The 21,222-nt window shown below is 36.3% G+C and overlaps 7 protein-coding genes across 7 annotated transcripts; 6 read left to right on the forward strand and 1 right to left on the reverse strand. All coding sequences in view use genetic code 12, as the record gives it.

The window, feature by feature from the left end:
• Positions 1-1,245: 1,245 nt before the first annotated feature.
• Positions 1,246-2,436, forward strand: I9W82_001641 (uncharacterized protein; the record flags this gene model as incomplete). The annotated part of the gene is made up of 1 exon (XM_067690409.1): positions 1,246-2,436. The coding sequence occupies one exon, from the start codon at positions 1,246-1,248 to the stop codon at positions 2,434-2,436; it is 1,191 nt and encodes a 396-aa protein (XP_067548877.1).
• A 4,409-nt stretch (positions 2,437-6,845) lies between these two features.
• Positions 6,846-9,806, forward strand: TRY5 (Try5p; the record flags this gene model as incomplete). Its single annotated transcript, XM_067690410.1, has 1 exon — positions 6,846-9,806. One exon carries the CDS (start codon positions 6,846-6,848, stop codon positions 9,804-9,806), a length of 2,961 nt encoding a protein of 986 aa, XP_067548878.1.
• Positions 9,807-9,893: 87 nt separating this feature from the next.
• I9W82_001643 (uncharacterized protein) lies at positions 9,894-11,960 on the reverse strand (the record flags this gene model as incomplete). Its single annotated transcript, XM_067690411.1, has 1 exon — positions 9,894-11,960. One exon carries the CDS (start codon positions 11,958-11,960, stop codon positions 9,894-9,896), a length of 2,067 nt encoding a protein of 688 aa, XP_067548879.1.
• Positions 11,961-12,393: 433 nt separating this feature from the next.
• On the forward strand, positions 12,394-13,548 carry I9W82_001644 (uncharacterized protein; the record flags this gene model as incomplete). The annotated part of the gene is made up of 1 exon (XM_067690412.1): positions 12,394-13,548. The coding sequence occupies one exon, from the start codon at positions 12,394-12,396 to the stop codon at positions 13,546-13,548; it is 1,155 nt and encodes a 384-aa protein (XP_067548880.1).
• A 3,013-nt stretch (positions 13,549-16,561) lies between these two features.
• Positions 16,562-17,797, forward strand: I9W82_001645 (uncharacterized protein; the record flags this gene model as incomplete). Its single annotated transcript, XM_067690413.1, has 1 exon — positions 16,562-17,797. One exon carries the CDS (start codon positions 16,562-16,564, stop codon positions 17,795-17,797), a length of 1,236 nt encoding a protein of 411 aa, XP_067548881.1.
• Positions 17,798-18,353: 556 nt separating this feature from the next.
• On the forward strand, positions 18,354-19,574 carry I9W82_001646 (alkene reductase; the record flags this gene model as incomplete). Its single annotated transcript, XM_067690414.1, has 1 exon — positions 18,354-19,574. One exon carries the CDS (start codon positions 18,354-18,356, stop codon positions 19,572-19,574), a length of 1,221 nt encoding a protein of 406 aa, XP_067548882.1.
• Positions 19,575-19,981: 407 nt separating this feature from the next.
• Positions 19,982-21,208, forward strand: I9W82_001647 (uncharacterized protein; the record flags this gene model as incomplete). The annotated part of the gene is made up of 1 exon (XM_067690415.1): positions 19,982-21,208. The coding sequence occupies one exon, from the start codon at positions 19,982-19,984 to the stop codon at positions 21,206-21,208; it is 1,227 nt and encodes a 408-aa protein (XP_067548883.1).
• Between the last annotated feature and the right edge of the window lie 14 nt (positions 21,209-21,222).

Below are 21,222 nucleotides of genomic sequence, written 5' to 3' on the forward strand. Positions count from 1 at the left end.
GTTTTCCGATTTGGTTATTACTGAAACAGTTTTCTTTTGATTATATAGTTTTTTTTTATATTATTGTCGTTACATAATTTAAATCTTAATAAACCATAAAAAAGCCTTAAAAAATGAGAGTGTTTGTAAGAGAGGATCTTTAGGGGAAATGCTTTGTGTAGTAGTTATACGAGTATGTAATTTGCTGGTTGGAAGGACACGGCGGGGACTAGCTACCGACCAACGAAGCATACAGAGTAAGCCCTGCTTACGTTTAGAAACGTCGACTCTTTTCGTGTCGTTGATTGGCTGACACGATGGTAAGCATTGTTTTCGAATCGAGAGAGATGAGTAGTAAACAATGAGGAGCCAATTCTTACACAAACGCAAATTCTCCAATGTTACGCAATATGGCACCACCAGCAAGCATTGAACTTCTTTGAGTTTCTTTAAATTTCTTTTTGAATTCGTAGAGAGACTGATTGAAAGTTGCTATGGATATAGAAGGAAAGCAGTCTATGCTCTGTAGTAAGCTAAGATTGCACACGACTAGTAACAAGCTTTTTCAAATGCCATTTTTTTTTATAGCCATTGTCAAGGCGGCAACTTTTGTGACACCTATCGGATCGTGTCTTCCAGAAAGAAACAAAAAAAAAGGTCGTGTGTTTTGGGTTAACATTTAATTCCGTCTATAATTCTTCCGCTTGCCGTTTCATTCTCTCTCGTAATCGCCAAATTTGGGTAAGTTTTGCCCTTTCTTTGCGTTCGCGATTATGTATGTAAAGTAATTGAATTGAAAAAAAGCTTATTCTAAGTGACGCTCCTCCTGGTTTTCCTGTGTCTGCGTTGTGTAGGTAGAGGAATTCCGTTCCTTCCTTTCTGGAAAATTTCTTAAATGACTTTTAAAGCAGGCTGGATTAAAAGAAGTGCGCCAAATCCAGTTTAGAGCAATCAACCGAATTCAGTTTTGACTCTGGCTATGCGTGGGTGTCGAATGTAGCAAAACTTGGTTCGTCTCATATCAAGATATCTAGTTACTTCTCTCTTTCTCTCTTTCAAATCTCACCATTTTGAAATTGCCGTTTTTGTGTACACCAAAGAACGAGCAATAGCGCAACGTTTTTTTCTCTGCTACGAAAATAAAATTTTAAGCTCATGCGACACCAAGTCCTATCCTGCAATCTGATCCAAAGCCTGAACATTATATTCTCAATGATGATATAGTTTAATCTCATTCAAAGTTGAACTTCATAGTATCTTAACTATATGCTACATCGTACACGAAGCCAAGAAACTGTCAGTACTTTAACCAATGAACCAACATCATCATCCTCACAGACAGTAGATCATCCCCACCATCAAAACAACAACAACAGTAACGATGCCAACAATGACAATGATGACTTTGATTCACTGTCGGACTTGATATCATACTTGTCTGATGATACTTTGATTCAACCACAATTGAGGATTCTTAATCATTCAATCAGTGACTTTCGGTATATTAAAGAAATCCCCATTCTTTCAAATTATTTACAAACTGGTGTCCATTTATATCCTTCGTGGTCGGCAACTAGTCGGAATCAACCAATCTTGACGCGTCCTTCGAAATTCATTAATAATATCTTTAAATTGAATAGTCCGTTCTTGGTTATTGAGAGTTATACACATACACAACCAGATCCAGTCAAGACAAGTTTGAGCACGGCTACTGCATCCAACCTGCTGATCCCTAGCTCAACTAGGCAAGTGTTTTGTAAAGTCGATTTCAAAATCCACTCGACTCGAATCACATACTATGTCCTTACATTCCCAACTTTGAACAAGTACATATACTTGATCAACAACAACAGTCATTCGCCCAGTGTTGATTTCGAATTGGATGGAACGCATTTTAGAGTCACTGGAGTGACTGGCACTACATCAGCCTTGGGCACCAGTGGATTAATCAAGTTGTACATTATGGAAAGTTCACCAGATTTGTTAACGTTTGACACGGTGATTGACGTCAAGAAGAAGAAATTGATATTTGGTAAAGCTAATGAGTTTAGTAAGTTGATTGATGGTCAGAATCGAGCGGCAATTGATGCGTCGATGCAAAGAGCAAAAAAGTTGATTAGTATGCCCGTGGCGCAATATCTCGATCAAGGTGATGTAAAGATCAAAATTGGAAACAACAGCAGTAGTAGTGGGACTGAGTCAACTGGTCAACAACAACAACTGGGCCACCACCACCATCACCATCTTGGAGCTAAGTCGTCCAACAGTTTTATCAAACATGGAGTGATTAAGATGTTTGATTACGTGGGTGGGAACAACAGAAATGGTAAAGATGATGATGATGATGATGACGATGAAATGAGTCAAGAGATGATGATGATTTGTTGTGTGTTGTTGGTGTTGAGAGAACAAGAGTATCGTAAGTATAAAGGAGATAAGAAACCACAATATGTGTAAAAGAGAAGAGAGGTGTGTTAAATTGAATAATGGCACATGTCTACACTTTGAGAAAAGATCCGTGTAGATCACTTAATCTAATCATTCTACGTCGTCATAATAGTTGACGAGACTCTATTTTTCAAGTCACATCCCCCCACCACCACTCTCATTGAACTCTTTCATTAAAAACAGAATCAGAAAAACAGTTGCAAATTTCTACCTTTTTTTACGTTTTTCCGAAACCAGACACAAATGTCATTCATTGTCGCTGAGGGAGGGAAGATAAAGAAGAAAGGCGAAATCAGTATAGGAAATAGGGGTTGAATATGAGTCCAGAGGAAAAAAGAGATGACCAATTGTGAAGAAAAATGTTATTATACTCTTTAGCAGTTTTATAATAATATCTTCAAGAATAGATCTTGTCTCCTTTTTTTTATTTATTTGTCTTGTGTTCGTTATAAGTCTAAAACATATTTTCTTCTTCATCATCAAGAGTCTACAGATTAGCTTTGAGATGGGATTGGTTATTTTTTATTGTTTTCTTTCTTTTTGCAATATGAAGAAGTCAAAATGGTCATAGTGATATTATACAAAACATTTGAAAAGTTAAAATTGTGAAGTTACGTTGTTGTCTCTTCTTGGAGTTTGAAGATGTAGTAGCAGTCACACAGAGGAGAATCTTGTTATATTAAGCACCTCATCATCCCCCATTCTCTCTAATTCTTTCCAATCTCTTTACAAAGGTCACCACCACCTACAAATGACTATAGATGAGAACGTTTTGGGTTCAAAAAAAAAAAAAAAGAAACATAAAATATGCATTTCTGAAACCAAAAGCTTATATCTTGAAATGGTGCCTCCCCCCCTCTCTCTCTCTCTCTACTGAGTGAATGAGGAGGAGTATATTCTCTACTTGGCTAATCTATGTTCCATTGCATAGGATTTCAACTCATCTCAAAAAAGAAAAAAAAAAGATCTGTTCTCCAACTTTTACATTGTATGAAAATGTAACCTCCAACGAAGTCAAATCAGTAAAGTATGCAAGAGTCTAAAATGCAGGAGAGAGGAGAGATGATATCATTCGAAAAAAGAATTTTGCACCTTCTCCTCCCAATCCCTTGACCCTTGTTGTATATGAATAGATGCGCGCCATTCAAAGCAAAATGAATGGAAAACTTTATAGGAGTCAATTTACTATTATTAGCCCTTTTGTATTTAGTCTATCTTTAGGGAAGTTTTTTGCGAGATTCAAAGCTTTTGTGTTTGGTAGAGAGAGAGGGAGAGAGGGGTCATACGTTTGTGTATTTTGGAGTGTGGGGAAAAAGTCTAAAAGAAACCTAAATTTAGATACCTACAGACTTCAATTGGGTATTACCCAACAGAAGTAATACTAAGCTGATCCAGAGATTGTAAAGAGAGAGAGAGGTTGGAGCTAACTACATTGTAATCTATGGCTTTTCAAACCCCGGTGATGAAAATAGACGACACTAAAAACAGTCTTTTGCAACAATAAGGAGGAGTTGTGAACAGGGGAAGAAAAAGACAAAAGAAAAGAAAAATGAGTAAAAGCCTCGTAGTATTCTGTGTTTTCTTCAGTCCTGTTGCAAAGTGCAGTTAATTGGACGAGATCCTCCTTGATCATGCTTTTTGGATTCCATGTGCTATGTGTAAAACAAGATACACACACACACATAGAGCCTATTGCTCCTAAAGTTGCTTTCTTTGCAGAACAATGGCGTTTTAAATTGTTGGTGGAAATGTGCATGAAGGGAGGGAGAAGAGAGTAAGAGAAAGTATATGCAATCAAAACAATGACAAAGAACAATGTATATTGTTTGCTTGAATGTTCACTTGCAGATGATATATTCTGTTCTTTGTTTGTAATAGTTCTTCTAAGCATGTGCTGTGTTCTATTAAACGAACTGAATGAGAGTAATTGTCTTTCGATGTAAGGCTGAGACAAATGAACTATGTTGGAGGGGCATTTTGAAAGAGCGCGTATGGTTATGAGTGGTGGAGGAGAAAGAGGAGTGATAGATAGATCTATTGGTGGGGAATTGGGAGTAAACTGTTTGGTTTTTTAGTCTTTTACTATAATATGCAATAAGAAATTAAAAAGAATAAAAAAAAAAGGGAAAGGGAGGACCAACATGAATATGAAATGAATTGGTGAATGACATAGAGAGAGATTAAATGAGCGGGGAGAGAGTGGGTAACATTAAGAGGGGATGATCAAGGAACGAAATGGTTGCAATGCATATGAGAAAAAAAAAAAATACAAGAAAGTTGAAAAGGTTAAAAGCCTCAGCTTCGTAGAAATGGTGTTGACTCTTAGGAGGATCACTCAGTATAGCTTTGTTTGTGTGTGTGACCATGAATGAATGAATGAATGAAGGAGGGCTGATACATTTCATTGTTCATAAAACGTTTTGCAACCTGAAATTCACTCCTTTTTTTTTTCTTTTTTTATTTTTTTTTGTTCTTTTTCTCAATCTATTTTGTTGGGTGCAAATGTGCAATTGAGCAAAAAGAATCTGATATGTAGCCTGTTTGTAGCCTCTCTCTTTCTCTTATCAGAGGCCACAAAGTAGGAAATGGGTGATATAGATGCACCGTTTGTGTCTAGTTCCATAAAGGAATACGTTTCTGCTTTTGTTGAGCTTGTTATAGCTTTCTCTTTAAGCCAAAAGTTGCAAATCAAGTTATTATAAAAAAAAAAAAAAAAAAAAATTTCCTAATTGAGCAAAGTGGAGAGAGAGAGAGAGAAATAAAAATAATTACAACCAATTACGTAATTTTTTTTTTTTAACTTTTTTAAACTTTCGGAGATTTAATTCCATTATTATACACAAAACGCACAAATACTTAAAATATCAAAGAAACAGAGAGATTGACATGTATACAATGTTTGAAGAGAGTGGAAGAAGTGGAAGAAGTGGGTGAAAGATTAACATTAATCAATATGAAGAGCAGTATATAGGCTGCTGAAAAGTGGAAGCTTGTAAAGAAAGTCTATTGTTTTACTCTTTTTCTTTTTAGTTTTTGTATATACTTGTAAATTGGAAGTAATAAGAGACATAGAGAGATCAAGTGTGGGGTAGTACACCAGAAAGAAAGAAAAAACAAAAAAAAAAACGTTTGTTTAAGAAGAAAGAAAAAGAGAACAAATATCAAACAAAGAATAACAAAGAACAACAACTAAATATTCAATCCCCCAACAAACAGCATTGAAACCATTTAGACAAAGAGACCACTAGTGTGGAGGGGCTTTATGTCTATAAAGGATATATGTTGAATGTGCTATGTTATGTTATGTTTTGTTATGTGTGTGATGTCAAATGAAAGTCCAGCACAAATTATAATTTTTTTTTTTTTTTTTTCATTTTTTTAATTCTCAATCCTCATCCCCTCATTTGAGATTCTTTTTCCCCTTCACATACACTATTCAGCTAGTCTGCTGTGTACGAGTGATACTGTGATAAAGAGTCTTTTTTTCATGGTATGATAGTAGTCATTTGGAATTGTAATCTTCTCGTAAATTGTTTGTTTGAGGAATAAGTTTCTTGAGGGGAAGGTGTATGAAATTGTGTAATCTGTGGTGTTTTAGTGTTAGTATTAGTGTTCACTTTTTTTTTAAGTTGTTATGCATTGATCAAAGAGTTTAGTATAATGATGATTAGTATATATATATATGTAGATGGTTGATCTATTTTTGTTGAAAACCTAGTGTATCAGTTCAATCTTTTCTTTCCTTTTTCTTATCATACCATCAACTCCGAAGTAATACACATCCACTCACCCACCAGACAATAACAAATAGAAGTTCGTTATAATAAATAATAAATATTAACAGACACAAGATTCAGACTCCGACAACAGACAGAAAATTATTTTGTATATATATATATACACACAAGATACACTCGCAGAAAAATTTTGATCTTTTTTTACAACCAAATTCAATTGAAACCACATCTGAATCAAACTGTTATTTAAGCAAAGTTTATACCTAAGCTTCAGCATCAGTTACATCAACATCAGCTTCCCATATAGTTTCACCAATTGAAAACAAAGAAAGATTTCAGAAGAAAAGAGCGTCTTCTTTTCGGACATTAACAACCACACATACACAACCAATGCATCAGAATTGCCCATCTCTGAGCATCCATTCATAAATACACCCGATTCTACAAGTTACTAAAGAGAATCTACCCACTATTTATCCACATCAAGCACTTGCTCAAAACTTTCAGCACTTTTAACTTCACGCTTGCACACTCGATTGACATCACTTCGCACTCACATCGAGATTCAATTGTCTTCACCTTGCAATATCACCCCCCTATTTTCCACCTTCACAAGCTCCACATTTCACATAAAAAAAAAAAAAAGCCTGCTACTTGCTTTGAAAAATAATAATTAGGAAAATGCAAGCCGAGAAAACTACCAAACTGGCACCACAAAAGAAATACATTTGCGGATTTTGCGCTAAAGCATTTACCCGCTCAGAACATAAACAACGTCATGAACGATCTCACACTAATGAAAAACCTTTCCATTGTTTACAATGTACTAGTTCCTTTGTAAGAAGAGACTTGTTGCAGCGTCATTGCCGTACAGTTCATCAAATACAAGATGGACCCAAACGCAAATCCCAAGATTTAAATCAATCAATAACACTACTGAATATATCAACTGAACCACTACAATTATCACATAGTATTGACCTGCAAAATGAATCTGGATCGGTACCATTTCTGTCACAACAGATGCAGTCAGACGCTTTTCAAATTACAAATTCATCATCAACATCTTCTTCTTCTTCTTCATTAAGGAACAATTCATTGCCATTTCCATTTGATCCACAAGATCATCTACCCTTGACAACAATGGGTCCATCCACAAGTCTCAATAGTGAAACCAGCCCATCAAAGAAACGCAAGAAATCAGAATCTGGTAGTGGGGGTGTATTGGGTATGAGAAGAAATTCATCGTTGTCAATGTCCACTAGTTCTAATGACACCAATTTAATCAATCTATTGTCGATTACTAAAAAATTGGACTACATTTTGAAAGCTTTAGACGTGGGAGTGAATGAGTCAATTTCCGATTCGTTTCTTATTGGTTTCAATACCTTGCAGGAACTTCTGGCAAAGTTTCCCATATTTGATACTATTTTAAAAGATTTGATGTATTACTTGAGTACATTTTATATTCCCAGTGGCAATGGTGGTCCTGATGTGGGTATTGTGCCACCACCAATGACTCCTAGCTTGTCCCAACCGAATCACTTCAAAACGGGAATCATTTATTCGGTCATCTCACTTGGCTGTATCGTTAACAAGAATTCCATCAAGTCAATGGTTTTCTTTAAAAAAGCATGGATATTGTTGATTAAGAGATTGATTCCACAATACAACAATAGTAATGTGTCAATGGATCAAATTGAGATTGCTAGCAACTTGTTTTTATTGGCGTACATCTATGTTTCATACGATTTGGAAAATTACGATATAAATAATGAACAAGTGAATCAAGTAAATGGTGATGATACTGATGAGCAGATTTATCTCAACAATACCGTCATTTTGGAATACTTGGATCAAATTAGCTATATTATTATCTCGAATTTGGCAGATTTTTCCAACCCCAATGAAAAGCTTATTGATAGTAACATGAATTTGTTTTGGTCAATTTATATTATATTGTCGTTTTATTTTCACAATCGAAATCCAAAGATGTATCCAAGCTTTCTACACAAGTCTGTTGGTCAAGATGATGATTTATTAACGGTGATGCAAAAGTTTTCCAAATCGTATTCCGTAATCAATGAAGAAGATGATTTCTTGAAAATGATTGTTGTGGCAACAATTGGTAACGAGTTGAAAACTTATCGTGCGTTGGTATCGAACTCTTCTGACTCGGATCCAAATGCCGTCAAAATATACGAATCAAAGAATGTACTACATAATTCTGTCATTTTGATTAATCGATCAATCAATGTTTTCCAACCTTTACCAGAACACAATGCAAAGCTGAAATTGTTTGAACTATTTCGCAAAAACTTAATCATCAATAGTCCGTTAAAGTATCGGGAACTATTGAGCAACTATATTTTCATTCCACAATCATATACTCATTGGCAATTGCTTTACTTGACGTTGGACGAGGCAACCATCAACTATGACCTACATGAGACTTTACATAAATCAGTTGACGACCCTAATCAATTGAATTCACTCGAGTACAAGCTCAAACTATTTCTTGATTATAAAAAGGTTAATTTGGATATCAACAATAACATCTCCATTGTGTCGCTGCCGGTGATTTTCTTTGCTAATTATCTCAATTTAAATCTCATTGATTGTGGTTCTTTTAATCAGTTGCAGTTGAAAAATATCAAATTGTTTCTTATTCATTGGTATATGGTTATGAATAAGTTGTTAATTATGATGTGGTGCGATGATCTTTTACAATTTGAAGATAATTATATCTTGCAAACATTTATATTTATGTTGTTGGATAATAAGCAGTTGTTATTGAAGAGGTTGAATATTGAAGGGCCGCAACATAGCGCCATGTACGAAGGAGTGAAGCAAGACATATCTGAGTTTAAGTTTAATAAGAGATGGTTTTGGATTGTAAAGATGAAGTTGGATAACGTGTTTGAACAATGGATGCATCATGTCAAGGTTCCATTTTTGGATAATAGTTTTGCCACTGTTAAAATTCAAGTTGCAAAATATATCAATGAACATATTGCGTTGGAAGGGTTGGTGTTTAAAGAAGATGATCCTGAACAGGAACCACCACAGCAACAGCAGCAGCAGCAGCAACTTGTGTTTAATAATAGTGGACCAAATTTTGCCAGTGGCAGTACCCCTTCAAATCGTGGTTCAATATCAACAGGTTTGTTGACTTCGACATCAATGAATTACTCCATGCCCATGCAACAACAAGTATCGTCAAACTTTATCAATTATGGATCAATGAGTGATTTTGCTGGCGGTGGTGCTGGGGGTGCTGGGGGTGCTGGGGGTGCTGGGGGTGCAGGGGGTGCAGGGAATGCGAGCAAGCGATCAAACTCAATATCACTGGTGATGCTGCTGAATTTTGTAAAGGATATACCGCAGCAGAAACAGCAGCGGCAGCAACATCAACAACAACCACAACAACTACCCACTGGTGGTAAACAATCGCAACAAATGCAGCCCCTGCAACTGCAACAACTGCAACAAGGACAAACACAAGGACAACAAGGGCAACAGTTCTATAGCTATTCCTCGTATCCGCCTCCACCACCAATCTTGTCATCGATGCCCAAAGAGCTAGTGTTGCCTCCCATCTCAAGTGAACGAAGAAATGAAAAATACGAAGTTACTTATTGAAGGAAAAAAGATGGGGAATAAATATGTTTTGTATAAATATATATGTATATGCATAAACTACTATTAATGTTTTCTGATCTTTTTGGGTTATAACTTTGCCTTGACTTTGGGTTTTGTTTTTGTCTTTGTCTTTGATTTTGTTGCAGGTAGTGATGGTGTAGATTCAATGTAAACGTCTTTATGAAATGGTTTCAATTTCCATAAATCAAGAATCTTGTAATCAATATCAACTAAAACTTTATCATGGTTAACCACTTCGTTGTCATGGTCGTTGATTGATTTCACTTTGGTTGACAGTTTTGTTCCTTGGTATATTTGTTGATAACAATAATCAATGATTTGAATAGGTAACACAAACGTGAAAGTAATCAACTTCTCAGTATCTTTTACTAGTGTCTGTTCCTGCTGCTTCAGCTGTTGCTCTTGAGGAACTGGTTTGTAGACTTTAGCATTTGAGCAAATCATACCAATTAGTTGATCATTAGTGGTTGTAAATAACCCACCGCCTGAACTTCCATTAAAACAAGAAGCAGAAGCAATGATCAACCCAGGCATGTAATTAGTCAACGCTTTAGCTTTAGTGCCACTGACTACTGCTTCTCCTTTTACGTTTTGCCGATACACGCAATTGACAATACCATAAGATTTCAAAGGTTGTAAATCCAACGGATCGAAAAAGAGACCATAGGATTGCGTATACACTGATGTTCCTTCAGTAATGACACCTCCTCCTCCTCCTCCATTGTCAATGTCACTATATGGCGAAATTGGCTTGTATCCATTCTCAAGTAACAATGTAGTTGCACGATTATCAATTTCAATAAATGCAAGATCTAAATCTGGATGAGGAATAATTATGTATTGATCCAAGGGGGTTTGAACTTGGATTGAATCGCCATGGTTTGTAATTAGGATCGTTGCTGAATCTAATGTGTCATCCGATGATGATGAAGAAGATGAGCTTTTACGTAAATTCGTAGAACCCGATTTACCCTTGGTGATACTTTTTGATTGTTGTTTCTTTTGCAATAATGGTGCAACGACATGGCTATTGGTGATTAGTAAATTATCCCTGTAGAAAATACAAGATCCCCAAGTACGTTGATTCGAAGCGGTTATAATTAATGGCAAGACAGATTTGAGGTCACTACGTTTTAAAGATCTTGAATTGGATGATAATGATGATAATCTTGTTGCTAAGGAGGGTAAATTGAATAGTTTTGATAGTGTGGTTGATGAAATTGTCTTGTATAGGATTGAAGATGATGATTTGATTAGTGATTGGGATTGAGGTGGTGATAGTGGTGGGAGTAAACTTGGTGATAATTGAATGATTTTCCTCAAGGGTATGATTACCATCAAGTTGCCATCGCCATTGGACTTGCGCAAGTTTCCTAAAACTAATCCCACAAGTCTGTTACTGGTGAAGGCTGTGTTTCCATTGGCATTGTTGTTGTTGTTGTTGGTGCTAACGCCAACATTGACATCCACATTTGCACTACCATTGACAATATCTTGACCACCTGGTCTCTTTTCAATCACGGCCCCACCCGCCATATTCTCCATATACGCAGCATCACTCAACCAATAATCCCCAACACCATCGCCATTATCAGCATCATGTTCATTCATGTGCACCTTGTGAACGATCCTCGCCGTAGTGGTAAACTGGTGGAAAATTAACGAATTGGTGAAATTAAAAGGACTCGAAACAATCATCACTTGATCTCCGACTGCAATTGATGATTTTGTCGCTACTGAACCTGCAACAGATACCAATGATGATGATGCTGCTGCAGCTATTGCATTTGAAGATAGTTTCAATATTGATATTGTCTTTCCGTATTGATCACGAGGGTACAATTTGAACTGAGCATTGAAAAATTCAAAATCGGATGGGTTGATTGCAACTTCCTCAAGTATTGAAACTCGAATCCACTTGACTACCGAGGAAGAGGAGGACGAGGACGAGGAGGAGCTAGTGACTCCCAAATTGGCATAAATTGCATATTCATTTATCCGAGGAATATGATTAACAGTGAGAATAAATGGGGTTTTAGATTTCGATGCCGCGGGTGGTGTGATGTAGACTCCAGATGATGCGTGTATTGTGTCTCCTGAGACGTACTGGAGAGCAATAGGACTATACTTCATAATGGGAAACCGACTTCAGTTATATGAGCTCTGGAGAAGAATGAAGAATGAAGAAGAAAATTGGTCTGTAATTGTTGTTTGGGCGGGGTGATTCGTGGCATGCAGGGGAGTAAATCGTGGGATGATTATTATATGAAACAATGTGGAATTGAGGGGGCTGCTACCAGGCCAGCGGAAATTATGTCAGTGTCGTAAACCTTAGTTCCAATGTTGCGACAATTACCTCTCTGAGAAGATCTTCGATTTCTGTATTCTGCATATAACGTTGTTGTTGACGTGTAAATCGAAATTTTTCCAAATTTCGAGTTTTTAATTAACATTTTTCACATAAGAAGGGATATAGACCCACACTTTTCAAACAAGAAAGTTACACTACTACTAACTACCACTACTACACTGAATCCCCAAAGAGTAGTTCGCACCTAAGTTATAAATGCAGTACAGGTTCCTACTATCGACAATTCTCCTTGTCTCACTTCTATCATTCACGATAGCCAAAAAGAATTTTTATCAAATCCTTGGTGTTGATAAATCAGCTTCTGATAAAGAGATCAAATCCGCTTATCGTCAATTAACGTTGAAATACCATCCAGATAAGAATCCAGGCGATGAAGAAGCGCATGATAAGTTTATTGAAATTGGTGAAGCTTATGAAGTGTTGAGTGATGCCACGAAACGGAAAAATTACGATACGTTTGGTGATCCGAATGGACAGCCACAACAGCCACATTTCGATTTCGGAGATATGTTTGGCCAGTTCTTTGGTGGTGGTGGACATGCTGGTGGTGCTGGAGGCGGACGTGGTGGTCAGCCTCAAGTGAAGCGTGGAAATGATGCTAATGTTGATGTTCATTTATCGTTGAAGGATTTCTATCGTGGTAAATTGGTGGCTTTTGATGTTGCCATGCAGAATGATTGTCATGAATGTGATGGAACTGGATCAAGAGATAAACAACGCCACACGTGTGATAAATGTCAAGGAACTGGAACAATTATAGTGCAACATCAATTGGCACCAGGATTTTCACAACAGATTCGTATGGCATGTGATGTATGTGGAGGTAGTGGTAAAACCGTCAAGCATGCATGTAAGTCATGTAATGGAGAAGGTGTAGTACGAGGACCACGACATTATGATGTTCATTTGGAACGTGGACAAAATAGAGATTCTTCAATTCGGTTAGAAGGAGAAGGTGACAAGAATCCACAATGGGTACCTGGAGATTTGATTGTAAGGTTTAGAGAAAAGTTTGTTGAGAGTTGGGGATATAGAAGAATTGGCCATAACTTGTATCGAACTGAAGTGTTGTCGTTGAAGGAAGCGTTACAAGGTGGATGGGAAAGACATGTACCGTTTTTGGGTGATGATGATGAGGATGATGAGTATAAAGAAGTGGTGTTGAAGCGTGGTAAAGGTGAGAGTGTAATGGATGGGCAAATTGAGATTGTTAAAGGATATGGTATGCCATTGGTGACTGATCATGATGAAGAGGAGAGGTTTGGTGATTTGTTTGTTGAGTATAAGGTGGTGATACCAGGTGGTGGAGATACTAAATCCAAGGGAGGAATAAAGAAGGATGAGTTGTGATTCGGAGGGAAAAGTGTTGTTTTTATTTGGTCTGTATAGCTTTTTTTTTTGATAGACTTTTTTTTGTATAGATGGAGGTAAAGATTCAATGAATGTGATGAAGTGATGTGGTAGAATAAAAGAGGTAGATGTAGTTCGATTCCAATTCTTGGGTAGGGTTGCTAGCTTGACTGTTGACGTAATAACCGTTTACCGTTTGAGATCTAAAAAAATTTCTTTTTTTAAATTTTGACAGGGGGGGTGCGTTATGGAACAACTCGGAATTGAAAATGTGGAATTCCCTTATTACGTTAGTTTATGACGTAAAAATATGAAATCCGTGACCTGAGAATTGAATAAAGAAGACACAGGTGTAAAACAATAGAAAAGACATTGACATCAATTTTATTATAATTCTAATCTGTAGTAAGTTTAAGGAACAAGATAACACTATTATTATTATAATTATAATTTATATTTTTTTTTCATTTGCTTCGCCACAATTGCTTTTAACACACAAAGAAGAATTAAAGAAAAAATTAATCTTTTTTAAAGTTTAGAGCAACGTCTTTTTAGTGAAAATTTCATGATGATGTCAGAAAACACTAAAACCACATTTCCATAAGAACTGAGACTGAACAGTAGCTGCTACTGAGAAGTCAAACTAGCCACACGCTCCTTCGTTTCTTTTTAAAGTATTGTTTTGGAGTGAAACTAAAAATAAGCTCTATTTCCAAGGAACAATTTGTCTCAAATCACACAGCACACGTTTTCTTGTGCTTCCATCTCTCACAAAGCCTTGTTTGTATTTACTAAAATGAAATCCATAAGCTTGAGGAGTGAGACATAACCCTTTCTTGTGAGTCAAGAAAATTCAACTTCATGAAAAGTTTTGAAGGTATCTCAGTATAATCTGAGAGAGTATATACAAATTGGTATCTAGTTATGTTAAAAAATAAAGTTTGTAAATATCTCCCTCTTTCTTTCGTTAAAAGAGTAGTTATACGGATGGTGAATTGAAAAAAGGAAAAAAGATCTAGACCAAAAGGATTAATTTTGGTCTGTAGAGATTCTTCTAGTGTTGCTGACTGACTGTTGATTTTTGTGTGTTTTATTTTTATTTTTATTTATCCGGAGTTCGGATCTCCAAAAAAAAAAAAAAGAAATAGCAAATTGAATTCCATTTTTGTGTAACTATAAGAAATGTGTGTGTGTCTCATTTTGGATTGCTGTGGAATTCCGTAGAATTTATACACTTCACGTGTCTCAACTATGACCAAATCTATTGAAGAAGTAAACTACTCATGGTGTCAATCTCAATTCCAAAGGTTTTTTTTTTAATAGGAACTCCGTGTATTGTCACATTATCCAAAAAAAACATCTGATTAATAGTATAATAGATCGCTTATTAGAGTTATTACTATTTATAAACGTGTGTGTGTGTGCCTATATACTCTTTTGTGATTGGTTGACAAAGTTGGAATTGGGATGCTTCCTTTGTATTGGAACAATAATAAAATTTATTGTTTGTTGATAAAACAAGGGGTGTACAAAAAATAAAAAAAAATAAAAAAAGAAAAGAAGCATAAACCACTACGCTATACCACTACGCAGAATGTACATACGTTGTAGATGATAAAAGAGTAAACCATTCAGGGTACCTAAGGACTTTGATTGAAAAGCTAATGAGGAGATTGATTCATCTAAGATTAGTATCTGTGAGGGGATTTTGCTCAACAAAAAAAAGGAACAAACGTATCTCTCTGTCCCCCACTTTTCTCCACACTTTTATCTTTTAACTAAACCAGCCCAAATTAAAAAATTATGGTGAGAACTTGCATAACACTCTGAGCATATACGTTTGAACAAATACGCTGAGGGTATCTTCCACCCTCTGTGAGGAGAATCATATGTTTTCTTGTACCTTGTTGAAAGCCAAGAGTGCGTGTACTTTTGCTTTTTTCTCTGGGGTCATGAGTGAGAGAAAGGGTGGGGAACAGAGTCAAGAAAAAAAAAAAAAAAAAAAAATTAGAGTGTGCGTGAGGTAGCGCAGATGCATGTTCTAGCCAATGCACAAGAAAAAAAGCCATTCTTTCCAGTTCATACAAGACAAGAAAAGAAAGAGAGGGAGGACCGATGGAAAGATTGAGAGTTCTAGAAACAGATTTGATGTCTTATGTTGACGTAATAGGAGTAAATAATGTATAGCAAGCTTAGGAAAAAAGTGAAACCAATAAACATAAGAATCAAATCATTCATATTTCTTTTTGCTTGTTGCCATAGTTTCCATTGTGGTTAAAGGTGTTTTGTGTACTTTGTGCTTTGTACTTTGTGTATCTCTCTTCCTTCCTCTCTTTCTCTCTCTCTCTCTCTCTCTCCTATTGTTTGTTGTAGTTTATAGCGCGTGTTTCGGGTAAAAAGAGAGCTGTTCTGGTGATACAAAGAGAAAGCAGAAAAGAAACGAAACGAAACGAAACGAAACAAAACGAAACGAAAGGAAGACCGAGAAACCAATTTTTGAGAAGAGCAAACTTATTAAACATAAAAAAAGTTGAGACAAGAGATTTTGAAAAGTTTTCATGTGTATGTAAAAAAGTCTGGTGGTTGTTGCTAGTAGATCTGACTGTATTAAGTGTAAATACATATATATATGTAGTGGTAATCATAAGTTCCATAGATCTATTAAGTATAGATTAGTTCTATTGTATTTTCTATATTTTTAGTCTATTGCGCATATGCAACTGACTAAGGCGGGATATTTTATTTTTTATTTTTTATTTTTTATTTTTTATATTTTATATTTTTTTATTTTTTATTTTTTATTTTTTTTTTTGCTCTCGGGAGAACTATATAAGTAAACCAAAATCTTCATCCAAACTAAATACATACTTAGCCTCTTTCTTTCTTAAACAATATAATACCAGAATAGACATCTATCTATCAAATAACATACCATATATAACTACTACTAATACATACCTAACAACTAAACCATAGAATAAATACTACTACTACTACTACTACTACATTAGACATGTCTGTACTACCACCTTTAGCTCATTCAGCTAATAATAATAATAAACCACATCTTTCTAGAAACATAATAGATCAACTAAGTATCAACCAACAAACATCAAACATATCTACATCACTACCAATAACACCCATTTCAATAGACACTCCTACTTTAGTCAATGAAGAAGATGATGGTAATGACAACTCCGCCACTTTTTCTTCTTCTAGTCCACCATACAAATCACTTCCCATCTCACCACAACCATCAAGACCTACTTCACAACTAATAGGTTCTTCACCAAGACTGGCATTTGCAGAAGAGTTGGCTCAATTACAAAACTATTTTGAAATGAAACATGCACCATCAATAGACGACGAAGAAGATGAACAAGATGAAAATGAAAGTATTGTATCAGAAGCTTTTAGTATAATGACTCCAGATTTTATGGCTACACCAAGAAGTAACAACTTCACTGAGAATGGAGGTAATATCATACAACCTTATTGGCCAACACAACAACAAAGATTACAACTACAACAACAACAACTTTCAGCAAGCAATGCTGTGTCTGCTGCTGCATTCCTTCGTGATTTAAAACTGACACTTCCTTCAATCGCATCCAATGACTCACCATCAACCATATTAACCACATTCTTCTCCAACCAATTATTTTATGCACAAAATTTAACTCAACTTCCACAACATTTCATCAACCAAGAATTTGACAGTTTTAGTCATGACCTTGTCTTGAACCCACATATACCCAGCAGAAAACATCATGCCAAGATTGTTGAACAATTGGATCAATTATATGTATCTTCAATCGAATTGGTGTCCGTAATTATCATGTTTAATTGCTTTATTGCCAAGATAAACCATCATGAAGTGGGGTTGCAAAATTTAAAACTGATTAAGTCTCATTTTGATTCATTAATTAACGATTACTTGTGTCAACAAGTACATCTTATACTTGACAAGATTATTGATGGATTATATGAATACAACTTGATGATTGAAGAAATGTTGGAAGAGGATGAAGAACACAAAGAGCAACAGGAGGAACTGGTGGAGCCTAATGGTGATGCTGATTACGATACGATTAATGACTATTATAACGAAATTGAAACGACGCTCACTTTAACAAATTCAAAATTAACTCAACATGATTGTGAAAAATTTTACAACTTGTTGAACAATGAAATTATTCATGATAAGAATTGGAATGATTACATTGCTCATTTGAAGACTTTATAGACTATTACGTACAAAAATACATTTTTATGTGTTATGTTTTAAGAGACACACTTTGTAGTTGCGATACTATCCAGGATGATATAATGCGATCGCTGTTGAGATTTGTACATGTGGCTGGTGTATAATAGATCTATCGTTCTACACCAACACTCCTACAACAAAAGCACTGGTCTGTATTATGAGTATAACAAAACAGTGTTCTTTTGTTTAGAGGACTCTCTTTAGCCCATCCCATTTCTCTTTCCTCCCTATAAAGAAAATACGGTTACTGGCGGGAAAAGAGTCATCAGTCTATACGGAAAAATACCAGGATTTTTACCCGTCAATAATTGCTGTCTGACTTGTAATGTTGTGGCTATTTTTTTAATTGCGAAATTTCAGAGTGTGTGTGCCCCCACCTATTTGTGGCACCAACGGCTAATTTGTATCCGGCTGTTTTAGTGATTGCTTACAAATACAAAATTATACTAACCATATATAAAGAGAGCACATCAAACTTCCCCCTTCCAGCTTAAAGCAAACCGCAAGTGAGTACTCAAACATCATCAGCAAAACAATGTCAAACGATTCCAACTTGGTCCAAATTAGACCACTTGCTCAAACAAAACTATTCCAACCCATCAAAATTGGATCTCATACATTACCACAACGTATTGCATTTGCCCCATCAACAAGACAACGTGGGACTAAAGATTACTACCCTACTGATTTACAATTACCTTATTACAAAGCAAGGGCTCAGTATCCTGGAACGTTGGTCATTACTGAAGCCACGTATGTGTCACCCGGTGGAGCTGGACGTGCCAATGTTCCTGGTATTTGGAATGATGGACAAGCTGCTGGATGGAAAAAGATTACTGATGCTATTAGACTGGAAGGTTCGTATTCTAGTTTACAGTTGTGGCATTTGGGTAGGACTGCTGATCCGCAACAGTTGAAAGAAGATGGACAACCATTTATTGCACCTTCGGCAATTTACATGAGTCAAGAACTGGAAGAACATGCCAAGAGAGTAGGTAATGAATTACGTGCGGTGACAAAGGAGGAAATTGAAGATTTGATTAATAATGTGTATCCTAATGGTGCTAGAAAGGCGTTGGATGCAGGGTTTGATTATATTGAATTACATTCAGCGCATGGGTATTTCTTGGATCAGTTTTTGAACCCAGTTACAAACCATCGAACTGATGAATACGGAGGATCAATTGAGAATCGTGCACGTTTGTTATTGGCAATTATTGACAAGTTGATCCCTATTGTTGGTGCTGATCGATTAGCAGTTCGATTATCGCCTTGGGCCACGTTCCAAGTCAGTGATCCCGAAGGTGAAGAAATCCACGCTTATATTCTTGATCAGTTGCAGAAACGTGCTGATCAAGGTAATGAATTGGCATACGTTTCCCTAGTGGAGCCTAGAGTATCGGCAAGTTATGACGTTGCCATTGAGGATCAACAAGGCAGATCTAATGCATTTGCAGATAAAATCTGGCAAGGTAAATTCGTCAAAGCGGGCAACTATACCTACGATGCACCTAAATTTGAAACCTTGTTGCATGATTTGGATAATGATCGTACTGTGATTGCATTCTCACGGTTCTTTACATCGAACCCTGATTTGGTTTATCGGTTGAAAAATGGATTGGCTTTGCAGCATTATGATAGACCTACTTTTTACACTCATGATAATTTTGGGTATAATACTTGGAATCAGTATGATGGGAATGAACAGTTTGATAAAGAGGTGGAGCAAAGGAGGGTTGGCAAGGTGTTGGCTTGATCTTTTTGGTTGGAACTGAATTAGATGTTATAGAAACGGTAAATGTATTTTTTTTAGTCCGATTCCGTGTGCGTTTACTGAATTGGGTATGCAAATGCGATGTAGCTGTCTAGGCGAAACAACTCAACATAAGTTTCGAACACTTGCAAGTATAGGGTGTAGACGAAAGTGTATCAGCAAAGAGTTGGAATAAACTTATGTTCTCTGTATTCCTTTCCTCGGCTGAATCTCATCTCTTCTGCGTGGGGTTGCAAATATTTTTCCGCATCTGCGATTACGCGCGGGGCGATAGATGTGAGAGTTGAAAAATGGAGATGTGCCACAATTGGCATGAAAATTTCATATCAATTACTAAGCACAACATTTTCCTCAACCATTTTTTTTTGCCTTTTCCCTAACTATCCAGTATGCCCTCCCCATTGAAAGATACATTAGTCTTTGAGCCTATCAAAGTAGGCGACGTTACATTATCCAACCGTATTGTCTTGTGTCCCACCACTCGATTCAGAGCAGCTAAATCCGCCAATGACGTCCTGAACCATTTACCTTCAGACTTGATCTTGGACCATTATGCGCAAAGAGCTCAGTATCCGGGAACGTTGTTGGTGACAGAAGCCACCTATGTCAGTCCTCAAGGTGGTGGATATGATGGGGTGCCAGGAATCTATACTGATGAACAAACTAAAGCTTGGAAAAAAGTTGTTGATGGTGTTCATGCGAAGAAGAGTTTTATTTCTTTACAAGCTTGGTTTTTGGGTAGAGTTGCAGATCCAAGAGTTTTGAAAAAGGAAGGACAAAAGTATGTATCAGTCAGTCCAATTTATCCTGATGAGAGACAAAAAAAATTGTCTGAAAAGGCTGGGTTACCATTGACTGAATTGTCAATTGAAGATCTTCAGAAGATAATTCATGAGGATTATACTATTGCTGCAAAGAATGCAATGGAAGCCGGGTTTGATTTCTTTGAGTTGCATGGTGCTCATGGATACATCTTGGATACTTTTTTACATGAGAATACAAACCACAGAACTGACAAGTATGGAGGATCGATTGAGAACCGAGCACGCTTCATCTTGGAATTGATTGATCATTTGAGTACAGTTATCCCACCTTCGAAATTGGCAATTAGATTATCGCCATGGGCTGAAGTTCAAGGTGTGCAAGAAGATGTCAGTCCTGTTCCTCAATTCGCTTACTTGTTGGCTCAATTGCAAAAACGAGCAAATGATGAGAAACAACTAGGATATATTTCAGTGGTTGAACCAAGAGTTCAAGGTGTGGTTTCGGTAGATTTGGAATATATGAAGGGAACTAATGATTTTGTTGAAAGTGTTTGGAAAGGTGTCACTTTAAGAGCTGGAAATTATACCTATGATGCACCGGAATTCAATCAGATAAAGAAGGACGTTTCTAATGGAAGGACCTTGGTTGGGTTTTCAAGATACTTTACATCAAACCCTGATTTGGTTTACAAGTTGAAGAATGATCCTTCTAAATTGGTCAAGTATGATAGAAAGTTATTTTATCAACCTTTCAATTGGGGATACAATACTTATGATGGACAGAGCTACGATGAAGAAGCTGAGAGAAAGAGGTACGCGCAACCAATTAAAAGGAGTGAAGCTAATTTATAGAATGAATGTAACTG

This window comes from Candida metapsilosis, assembly GCF_017655625.1.
Source record: "Candida metapsilosis strain BP57 chromosome Unknown scaffold2, whole genome shotgun sequence".
Lineage (NCBI taxonomy): Eukaryota > Fungi > Ascomycota > Pichiomycetes > Serinales > Debaryomycetaceae > Lodderomyces > Lodderomyces metapsilosis.